This window comes from Aspergillus glaucus, assembly GCF_001890805.1.
Source record: "Aspergillus glaucus CBS 516.65 unplaced genomic scaffold ASPGLscaffold_1, whole genome shotgun sequence".
NCBI classification, from domain to species: domain Eukaryota; kingdom Fungi; phylum Ascomycota; class Eurotiomycetes; order Eurotiales; family Aspergillaceae; genus Aspergillus; species Aspergillus glaucus.
The window spans coordinates 169,260-180,664 of record NW_019170453.1 but is presented as its reverse complement, the minus strand read 5'-3'; the positions used below and the strand labels follow the sequence as shown (position 1 = coordinate 180,664).

At 46.6% G+C, this 11,405-nt stretch overlaps 3 protein-coding genes across 3 annotated transcripts; 2 read left to right on the top strand and 1 right to left on the bottom strand.

Annotated features, from left to right (window-relative positions):
- Positions 1–6,115: 6,115 nt before the first annotated feature.
- Positions 6,116–8,585, bottom strand: ASPGLDRAFT_78280 (transcription factor domain-containing protein; the record flags this gene model as incomplete). Its single annotated transcript, XM_022549949.1, has 3 exons — positions 6,116–7,527; positions 7,635–8,451; positions 8,525–8,585. The coding sequence occupies 3 exons, from the start codon at positions 8,583–8,585 to the stop codon at positions 6,246–6,248; spliced, it is 2,160 nt and encodes a 719-aa protein (XP_022405674.1). The 3' UTR covers positions 6,116–6,245.
- Positions 8,586–8,882: 297 nt separating this feature from the next.
- Positions 8,883–10,116, top strand: ASPGLDRAFT_40919 (uncharacterized protein). Its single transcript, XM_022545295.1, has one exon. The coding sequence runs from the start codon at positions 9,009–9,011 to the stop codon at positions 9,942–9,944; it is 936 nt and encodes a 311-aa protein (XP_022405673.1). The 5' UTR covers positions 8,883–9,008; the 3' UTR covers positions 9,945–10,116.
- Positions 10,117–10,604: 488 nt separating this feature from the next.
- ASPGLDRAFT_21185 (putative secretory component protein shr3) lies at positions 10,605–11,392 on the top strand (the record flags this gene model as incomplete). The annotated part of the gene is made up of 2 exons (XM_022543070.1): positions 10,605–10,653; positions 10,716–11,392. 2 exons carry the CDS (start codon positions 10,605–10,607, stop codon positions 11,390–11,392), a joined length of 726 nt encoding a protein of 241 aa, XP_022405672.1.
- Between the last annotated feature and the right edge of the window lie 13 nt (positions 11,393–11,405).

The window sequence follows — 11,405 nt, the reverse complement described above, 5'->3', positions numbered from 1 at the left end:
ATAGCCATGCTGATTGCTGAAGACCAGAAATAGGCCAGTGATGCATGGCAGCATCTGCATGATGGTGGCTGCGCTGAAGGGTGCAGTGTGATAGCTGACATCCACAAGGGCATAATGCCCAATGCATTGGATGCTGGTATATCATTTTATAGTGGCACAGAAATCTGCAAATCCACATTTGAACTAGAGTTGCATTCGGAGCGGTTTGGTGTGGATGGAGAGTGCCCTCCATCCGCTCCGCTGCGGGTTTGGGTGGTATAATTAAAATCCGCATCCACTCCAAAATCCGCGCGGGTTGGTGTGGATTAAACCGCAGAAACCGCACTAGAGCCCAAATAGGAATGTATTAGTCCATATATGGCTAGTTAACTAACGTTAGTCTCCGCGCTTAGTCATCGTTCAGTATGACCTTTACAATCGCATGCTCAGCTTGTCATATTGATATTTCAAGCCATCCATATAGCAAATATATTGATTTCTTATTAGATATCTATTATATATCAATATCTATATGGGGAATGGTGGGCGGTTTGGGCAGAATGTCGATGGATATATATATATATTTCGGCTTCATACATTACCCATACATACAGTCGATTTTAGTTTTTAGTGAATAACTCCCCAACAGGGGGCTCTATAGGCCTGATATTTTTAAAATAGATAGATTGGTATATGCTCTATATGTCTATATTAATGGATTTTAGATATCATGATACTTTGCTGCTCACTAAGCCAAATGGATGGCTGTGGATTAATCCGCATCCACTCCATTGCGGATTCGGAAGGGGTTGGTGCGGATTTTGCGGACTGAGAATGCCACTCTAATTGAGAAAACTATCAAATGCAAGGGCCTCTTTTTAGAAAATCTGGCGGCCATCAACTAATTACTAAAAGAAGTCGTTGCGAAAGAAGTTCAAAGAGACAAAAGCAATGCAAAGTGCATAATGCATGTATGCAGTGGCCATAGTAAAAGGATACTATCTGCATAGCCGTAGTCCCCCGATCCTGTCGTCTTTCATCATACTTGTACATACATGCTTTTCGGGCAGCAGTAAGACGTACGTTCCGGCCATATACGGAAGTCAACAGTAACTGACCCATTCCTTCACCTGGTCCCATGTGGGTAAGGTGCGGGTATGGATTCCCATACCTGCATGGGTAGTAAGAATGGCTATCACACTGCACCCTTCAGCGCAGCCACCATCATGTATCACTGGCCCTCTGGTTGTTTCCATTCTTCCATATGGCTTTCAGCACTCCTCTGTCGTCGCATTCCACCTGGGACAGGTTGTATAGATCATTGAGAAGATCGTCGCCCCATTTGTTTGCCAACCGGCCCAGGATCCTCTGGTCTATGCCGAGGTTTTGAACGGCTTCATCAAAGTCTATCATATTGCTAGGGCAACAACGGAATGCCACCTATGATATACCTCTGGATAATATGGTTTGCAGTGTGATTGAGATTCTACTTCCGCGAAAATTGGCTCTGTTGTATTGTCGTGGTCGCAGATGGTGAAGTGGGAATTGGTTTCACAATCAAACGGAGTACTGCTATATTGAGGGGAAATCCAGGGCTCTGCATGTATATAACATGTGAGGATCCTTGGAGCGCTCTTGTCCACTCGCTCCTGGGTGCAGAGTGTGAGCCTGTGTGTTCGCTCTGGATTTATGTGGGGCGACGATGGGTCTTCACTCTTGAATAACGCCAGTGTCTAGTGGTTGCGTGTCCAGTTCGGCTGCAAATTACGTTATAGGATAGTTTAGTTATGTTGGCGGATGGTTGTTCTCTGTATTATGGGGCTGGGGGATTGCCAAACTAACGCACTTCCCTACTCCCCTCCAGTGGAGAGATTTTAGGTCAGGCTTCCATCAATGTAAACGCAACATTGCTTCGGCAGAAGGAATGATGTTGCTGAATATGTTGATGATCAATGGCTGAGATCAAGCTGAACTACATCAACGTCAAGTGCTAGTGGCCATTACTCTATGTAAAGAATGCAGATTTCAATCTCACATTTAGGGAATCATTATAATCACGAGGTTATATCTATATGTTATGGCGTTACTTGAGATAGACCATAAACGGGGACACACAAGATGAACCCCACATCAAACACAGGGTCTGTAATATTTGTCTGATCAGGAGTTGGAAGTTTGTCGATCTAATGAGACAAGAGCTGACCTGAAGACCAGCGAGCTGAGGCCACCATTGAGTATACAACCCTGGCGGTGCATTTATTCACTAGAGCTGGTCATGAGATCGGCACACATTTGAACGCCAGTCGACGGTTATTACGTTGTTGACACTGGTCACTGAGCCTTAAAGTGGAAGTAAACTTCCAAACATTGACTAATATGATTTTGGATGCCCGACGAGAAATTGTTTCTGACCAAATCATCCACTGAGAGGGGTGAGAATGGAGCAGATCGAGCGCTTCGAGTCGATATAGCAAATGGTTCCGCCTGTGGTGCCTAAAGCTACGCTTCCAGCCAGCCACCGTTTTCAGGTGGTCGTCGCGCAAAATTAGGAAATCTTATACATTGATGACTTGAATCCCGGTATAATTTGCTTTATCGCCACTAATTATTTGGAAATATATGTCTGACAAACTACTTTGTATAACGTATTCCACAAGCGAACCGGCCACCCAAGCCAGCCGGCCACCTCTCTATCGCATACTAAATAGCCCTTTTTATAACCTTAATATCTCAACGACATGTCTTAAGTCGTTTAATATTACAAAGTAAGCCTAGCTACATAGTATTAAATAATATGTTAAGTTTTTATTGTTTCTAGATATATAGTTCTAAAATGTAACATAAATTACAGCTGTAACCTTTTTTCTTTTCTTTTCTTTTTTTTTTTTTTTTTTTTTTTAATAAATAAATATTCAAGTATTAGTTATTGATTTTTGTTTAGGTGGCTTGGGAGATGCGATCATGCGACAAGAAGACGACGCAGGATTATCATAAAAGCAAAACTCATGGACTTCAGCTGTACAGAGTATGTCAATCAATGCTAGCCCCCCAAATAGTAGAATAATTGACTCGAACCCAAATAATAAACGTCTTGTTTCCCTCCCCCACAGTATGCACAGAGCCACCATAGGTAATACCATGACGTTAACTTGCAGAAGGAATCTAACGACGCTGGGGCTACACCCATCCAATTACATAGAAATTTCGAGTGCCATCCCAGCTGGTCCTATCTACCAGTCCTTGAAATAGAAATCTGCATTACAGGCCAAAGACATATCCAATGAAATCCAGGTGATCAAGGAAAGTGTCAACTACTATGCTCGGTAGGATGTCTTAGGCACTATTTGGAGTGAATAGAGGAAGAACTCTCCTTGAGAAAACTATCGATCATAAGGCCGGGTATTGGGGAGTCGATAATCCGGACTGCACGAGGCTATATGGATGAGAACTTAAATCATACGGAAGAGGGCGATATATTGACTATCTGACACCATAATCGAATGAGTGCTTGGCCGTCTAAAGCGTAGTTATGATGAAGAATCCATCGGCCTCGCCTATTGGGCCAACTATTAATCTATCCTGACTTTCATCAATATCTCTTCATGCCTGACGCCGAAAGTGTTAGATAAATTCCCTTTGCATAAGATGCTAGATCAGCAGCTGATATTCTTCAAATGTGCACCAGGCCCATGAGCGACGAGGCTATTGAGAAACTAAAGAGCCTGGATGGTATTTATGTCAGCGAATTTGATGAAGACTGAAACATTTTTCCTTGTTGTATCACGGGCTCAGAAACTAGTAGATAAAACGAATAATATTCATGTTTAGACTAGGTAGCCTATCGACGAGAATATCGAATCTGGAGAGGAAAGAAAAGGAGAAGAAAAGAAGCCATCTGCCAGACAAAGGAGAACTATCTATCCATCGTGTGATCACGTGTCGAGGGGCTAGGGCTCTCCGTTTGCTCGTCCTTACTCTCCTCACGTTAGTATTTCGTCAGATAGTCTACCAAAAGATTTATATTGCCCGAGACCGTCACGCATATTCTGCTCTTGATCATGATCATTCGCAGGAGATGCTTCTGTCACCATGGTGTCTGATCGACCAGCCATGATGCTCTCTTCATCATCTCCCATTGGGCCAAAGTCTCCTGCGTTTGCTTTGGGAACCTCCTCTTCGCGCATCTCTGGACTAGTGCTTTCCGTCGACGGTTTCTCCAGATTTCTCAACTGCTGGCTGTCTAAGCTGAACTTGTCTGAGTACATGAAGTCTTGGACAATTGACTCCTTAAGAGACCTCAGCCGTAGTGGCAAATATCTCACGCACTGTTGAAAAGTCACTCGACGCCGGCATCCATAGCCGGAACAGAAAGTAAGTCGCGAGCCAGTCGCGAGAGCACTGTATAATCTTGCTCATGTACTTTTCTAGTAGGCTCGCAGTGAGAGATGGACGATTCCTACAGCGTGTCAGCGGTCAATGCGAACTAAGCTGGCCAGATGTTCATATCTTCTCCAAGAAATTGACCTACTTCATCATGCTCATCCCTTGCATTCAACTCCGGGGTACTTGATGGGACAAGAAGCCGGCCTAATTCCAATGTCTGCTGAGGGCAAGGCGGTCTAATTGTGCGGAATGACATCTTGGGAATCTGCTGCTGGTACTGCAACACAGAGCAAAAGCGCTATCTTCATCGGAGGGAAAGTCCAAAACCAACCGATTCCGCCGCCTCATGGCGTTGGCTGAAGAGTTGAACTGTAAAATAGCCCAGTTGGCCCTGGCATGGTGTCTTACCAATGAGAAGATATCGACAGTTATCACTGAGGCAAGTAGACCTCAGCAAGTCACATAGAACATAAAGGCTTTAGATATATATATGAAGATCAAAGGCAGTGCACAGATCAGGGAGAGAGTTGAGATAATACTTGGTAATAAGTCGGTCCAGGAGGACCTGTTTGGAAGGTGGGATTGAGCTTCCCAACTAGGAAGAGATGGAACCCTTTTTCATAAAATTAACGCGGAAGCGTGCATGTGGTGCAATATGGAAAGGATGCCAAGTTTTCAGTTTAGTTACTATGATATTCAGACCTTTTTGTTTAATTATGATCGTTCACGGGATAGGGGATAACGTAATGCAGATGAAGATGGCTTCTTTTCAACCCCGTAGTAGAGCAGTAGAGTGTTCAAGAGGGTAGAAACCAAAGGGTACGTCGAAGAAAAATCCAGCAACACCGAGCTCTAAGTGTTACAACTAGTAGTTGAAAGTATTGTAGGAGTGAAATATTGAATTGGAGTGTTGGTCAGATGTACTAAGTTAACGTTGCTACCGATATAAAGCCAATAATACACAGAGTTCGAATTAGATCTTCCATCTCGAACAGTTGGGCCAAACGACCACTATTATGAGCAGATGCTCATCATGATATATATAGTAGCGCGCGTGTATGCAAGTTGGCTGGGACTTCAACATACGAGTAGTGCAAGATGGCAATGGCTTTAACCATTGGATTGCTGTTGTGACAGTCTCGAGCAATAGAAATCTATTGGTAGAATATCTGAAGAAATACTAATATGAAGAAAGAAAGGAAAGAGGCTGGGCCTGCCAGCGCTGAGCTATCTAGTGTGTGCGAAGGGGTTCCTGCCCTATATCCAAACAGGCCAAAGTAGTCGAACATATCATGCCGCTGGTGAGCGTCCGCGCTCTCTGACAGCTGTACCCTTCTTTGATGCCATCTTTCAGGTGATCTTTGAATTCAGCAGGGAGTGGGAGGTTTGAGGCTGCTGATTGGAAGAATTGGATGTCTTTGAGATTTCACAGAGGTCATCTTGGGATACACCCAATGTATGAAGCTCTTTAATGTGCTTGACAAGGTCTGGGTTGTTGACTACTGCCTGCAGAAATGAGTTGTAAGGTTGCTGGCTGTAGTGGTGGTTGCCTCCCCAGAGACACAGGGTGGTTGGTGGATTTGTTTACATATCTGAGATAGGCAAGACAGGTTGGATTTGCTTAGGACACTGAATATGAAGTAGAAAATCTCCACAGGAATAAGAGAGAATTGTGTCATAGACTCATATTGTGGGAGGTTATGCATGCAAAAAAAAAAAAAAAAAAAAAAAAAAAAAAAAAAAAATATTGAGTCAAATAAAGAGATCGTAATGTTGGTTTTGGTGTTCAAGCATCTTCCCTCATCTTATCTTCGTGCTAGTTGATCGCTGCACTGCCCCAAGGTTAAAAATACAGAAAGAGATCACGCCGTCGACCTGGATTACTAGAATATCCGGGAATTGGGCATTTCAGCCGCTAAGGGGATACTGTAATATGGGTTCTGCCACACGGTTGGTTGATCAAAGTTCTCAAATGCCAAAGGGTCCTCAAAAAAGTTCGAGTTGGCGTCTTCTTCAATAATCCAAGAGAGGTTGTTCCACTGCCAATCGGATCCCGTCTGCATGGTGTCGTTCATGTACGGGTTCGTGTTTATAGAGCTCTGGCCTTGCGCCGGAAGGGCCGTCTGCTCTTGAGGCTTCCAGGACTGAGAATCCACAGGAACCCCGCTATGTAACTGGGTTGTCGGCCTAGGAGCTTGAGCGGTCACGATATTACTGCGAATGTGCATTTTACCGAGGAGTGGAACATTCAATGTCAGCTCTTGGACATGAGATACATCATCCTCTTGCTTTAAAAGTTTGTTGAGAGCACACAGGGTGCGCATCCCATGCTCTGCAAAGTCAGATCCAACCCGGCCCTTCGACCTTTCTCGCATGAGCTCGATAACTTGAGATACTATACCTTCGAGCCGAGATTTATCGATTAGAATGCTATTCTGATCCATTGATGGCCAGCTATGTGACGTGAGAAGGAGTACAACACTCGCCGTGAAGGCCTGCAGATCTAGCATCCGAGAAGCGAACATTCCAGGAGTCAACTTTCGGCGCACGAATTGGTACCGCTGTGCGACGGATGTACACGCATCCATGCAGGCCAGCCGACCATGCAAATACTCTTCCCCGTGATCGCGCCGTAAGGCGAGCGGAAGGTATGCCCTCATAATAACGCAATAATGCAACATCTGTACAACGTGATCGGCTCTGAGGTCATCCATCGCATCGTACACCCACCAAGATGCCGGCGTGCGCGATCCAAGATCTCTTACCTCCCGAGCAATATCCAAGGCCAAAGCGTACAGTTTTGTGCAGGGCTCGTGTGTCGTGTTCATATATTCCAAGTCGTGAACCCTCGCAGCTATTTCGGTCAATTGACTGAGATAGACCCGCGGCTGAACAACCCCGTCAACAACGAGATCAAGGGAGGTGGTGTGAGGATACCGGCGAGTATCTGGAGGTAGATTGATCATCATTCCCAACAGCCGATCGACACTGCAAATTGATTCCCAGAGTTGAGCTTTTAGAGCCAGGGTCTCGTCACTGATTGAAGCACCAAGTTTCTTCAGACGAAACAGTTGCAATGTTTTAGGAAGCCCCATGAGCTCAGTAATCGCAATAATATGCCGCAACCGAACCCAAGCCTTTTGGACGTTACCGTGGCCGATTTGGCTAGAAAATAATCAGCGTTTCTGCGGATTAAAAGAGGAATATGTGTTTATAAAGTGAACGATGGAGATTTGGAGGAGAAAGATGAGGATGGGTAGTATGGTTCTCACAGTCGAATAAAGTGGAGGGCTATTCCAAGCCCCTCAATGGTGCCCAGCAGTCTATCGTGAGCTAAAATTGTTTTCTCAACTGTCTCTGACACGGCGCGTGAGAGCCCTAGTCTCCTTTGTATTACTCGAAAATTGGATTCAGGAATGTCGGACCCTTGAGAAACCTGCAGAGCTGTAATAGCCAGCTCCAGAAGCCATGTGGTCATGCGAATGATATCCACATTTGGTTGGCTTATCTCGTCGTAGTTCTCCATCATCTCCTGTTGCGATTTTGCTGCAAACGGCTGTGGTAGCATCAATTGCAGCATCGAAAGCCAATCGTAGGTACTCATGACGATTTCCCTCGTTTCCTCCTTGGTCGGGATCAATTTTTGCAACTCAGGTCTTGCGGCGTCGAGCAAATGCGCAGAGGCTTTTGCCCTACGTCCTCGCTGCTGTTCATCATGTCGATCTGTATCGACACTTAGCCAATCGTTCTGAAAAAGTGAACGCAAATGTGATGGCTCTTCTGCAGCCACGATATCGGAGTCACTGCATTCGCCTTCAGAGTCCTCCGCTTCGAGGTCGTGGGCTAGGGCTGAATCGATGCGAGCAGACGGCTTTCCGCCTAGTTTTACTTCAATAACATCGACGATCTTAGTCAAATGGGAGACCTGAGCCTCTAGTTGGGCGATCCGCAATCGGGACGGGAGTCGCTGGGTCTGGCGCGGACGGGGACTAGCCATCTGGGCCAGACACGCGGTTCCCCGTTCCTGGCACTGCCGACAGGTCTGCGCATCATCGGGGATCCGGACACAACGAACTTTCCGTCGTCTACCTATACCAAAGAAAATAACGATGAGGGATCAAATGCAGTTTAACAGGTACACGATCATAGATACAGTACATACACTCGGTGCAACTCTTAGCCCCTTTGCGTATGGCAGCGTGGCTTTGCGCCTGAGACAACATGACTAGTTACGTGGGCGGGACAACCTCCGAGAAAAAGCGTCCGAAAGTCCGGCTTACAGGCAACGATTCGGTAGAATGACAGTTCAAGGATGCAGAATTGATAATGATAGTTGGGGAAAAGGGAAGGAAGCAGAGCGATATCGAGGGGTTTGGTACGGAACAACGGACGAAAATCGGATCCGCGGAAAGCGAATTCTTCCGAATACAACAATTCAGGGTTGATGAGCCCTCACCAAACTCCGTTTACCTTTTCTTATGGTCGGTAACTCGCTTCCTAAATCGCCGACGGCAAAGCTTCCAACTTTTATAAGACATGCGCTGTGCCTTCTCGGTCGAGGAGGCTAGTTTCTTCCCAGACTTCATGCCCTCTTCAGTCTTCACCTCAACAACTTCACGACTCCCGACTCTTATCACTCTGGCACGATGTTCGACGCTCTCGAAAAGCGTGGAGGCCCCTACCCGTCCACCACGGCCGGCATGGGTGGTGCTCCCAGCGTCACACCCGATATTCCTGTGTGCGCTGTTTTCATGGCCCTCTATATCGGATTTGCAGCCACCAACATGACTATCTTCCAGAAGAACCGTCGCAGAAACCATAAATTCGTCCTTTCCGGTATGTTGTTCGGTTTCTGTATGGCGCGTATCACCACGCTAGTCCTCCGCATTGTCTGGGCGACCCGACAAACAAATGTCCAACTCGCTATCGCAGCCCAGATCTTGGTCAATGCCGGTATCTTGCTCGTCTACATCATCAATCTGATTCTGGCCCAGCGCTTACTCCGTGCCAAACAGCCACAACTGGGCTGGCATCCGGTTGTTCGCCATGGTGCGAAAGTCCTCTATGTCATGATCGGTGGTGCTCTGGTCATGGTGATTACGTCCACGGTCATATCAGTGTATACCTTAAATCCCGGCACGCTCGAATCCTGCCGTGACGTCCAGCTTACGGCCATAACCTACCTTCTTGTCTTCACTTGTCTTCCTCTTTTCCACATCGCCCTTGCATTCCTCCTACCTCGATCCAAACAAGAAGAGAATTTTGGAGAGGGAAAAATGGTCACCAAGATGATTATCATCACATTATCCACCTGCCTGTGCATGCTCATTGCAGGCTTCAAGGCTGGAGTTACCTGGAGTCCACCCCGACCAATAACTCACCCCGCGTGGTACCATTCCAAAGCCTGTTTTTACGTCTTCAACTTCACTGCTGAAATCATCATCCTCTGTCTGTTGACCTTTACTCGCATTGACAAGCGTTTCTTTATCCCAAATGGTTCCACTCGTCCCGGAGACTATTCAAATCTGTCAAAGCACACTTCAGAGGAAGATCTTTGTGCTGAGCCAAAACCAGCGGCATGATCTTGGCTTTTCTTTTCTTTTTCTTTTCTCTTTTTTTCCTGATGGGCACTTCCATTTGCTGTGGTGGTCAATGGTGCCCAGAGCTGCCATATGCTTGGTCGTTGGTGTCATATAATACCTGTTATAGTGTTAATTTAGGGGTTGGAACAGTCAATAGTTAAAGACAATCTACATCCTCAGAGTGTATTGAACGCGCGTTTATAATGTTGCTGGGAGTTATAGATGTCCTGGCTCGATTCCAGTCGTCCCAGGATGCAGTAGCCTTATTACGACTAAGCTGCGATATCAAGCCGAAAGAAACTAAGCTATATGTACCTCATTCAATTGTCACACCTACATGCTGGAAATGATCTTTAGCGCTTTGTCTTGCACATACAGCACAAACTCACTCAGAGTGATGAAAATATACATTGTCCATAATATAAACTGACCTATATTTCATGTCTCTATATACAGAAGACCTTATTCTCCTTTTACAACGCTGTTAAAAATACAGATATTTTATATAGTTAGCGTTGACATGTGGATGCGGTGGTTCTATCTGCCTGAAACCCCAGGCACCAAACCACCACACCAACCTCACGTCTTATCTCTCACTTTTCCCCCTCAAGCCACCTCGTCACAACCACACCTCACCAACCCCGTGCAACAACGCCCACCATGGCAATAATGAGCATCGGGTCCTTTGCGACCTTCCTAATCGTCTGCCGTACGTCCCCATCCCCCATTTCCCCCATTCATCTCGATCCCCATATTAACTGACAGCGACAGCAACATGCTTCTTCCTCGGCATAATCTTCTCTCTCTTCCCCTACGACTACCCAATCCTCTGGTCCACCTCCCCAACTCCAGCCTCGCACTACGACTATCTCGAATCCCACCTGCGCTTCCTCCACGCCTCCCCGCCGCTAATCCCGCGCATCCTCCACATCGTCATCTTCCTGGGTCTAGCCGGTCTCCTGACCAAACTGTACAGACCCTCTGAATCGAACATGCTCTTTGACGGCGCGTCGCTGGTGCTGTATATGTGCGGTGTTACGGTGTATATCGCGAATATCGTCAAGGGTCTGCGGCTTGTTTCGGACGGGCGGTATGGGGATTTTATTGATGAGAAGGTTGGTGAGGGGGTGCTGGATGAGGCGCAGCAGATGGGTGCTGCTGGGGGAGCGGGCGCGACTGGTGCCGGGGGACAGATATTGGGGAGGGAGGATTCGTTGAAGGTACTTTCGGCGAGTAATACGATCTTGGCGCTGGTGCTTGTTGGTGTGCTTGTGTTGCAGGCAGGGCAGTGGTATGCGGAGAGGAAGGATGCGTTGGAGTTTGAGTCGTTGGATGAGGTGTCTGGTAAGGAGGGTGAGGAGGGGACTGGGACGGATGGAGATGGGGAGGGGACTTCGTCGGGTGTTAAGGTTAGGGGTAGGAAGCAGGGGTTGAAGAAGAAGAATTAGTCGGCGGCGAGGT

What these genes read in the sequence shown, in the direction of transcription:
- ASPGLDRAFT_40919 (XM_022545295.1), top strand. Translation starts at nt 9,009, where the DNA reads ATGTTCGACGCTCTCGAAAAGCGTGGAGGCCCCTACCCGTCCACCACG.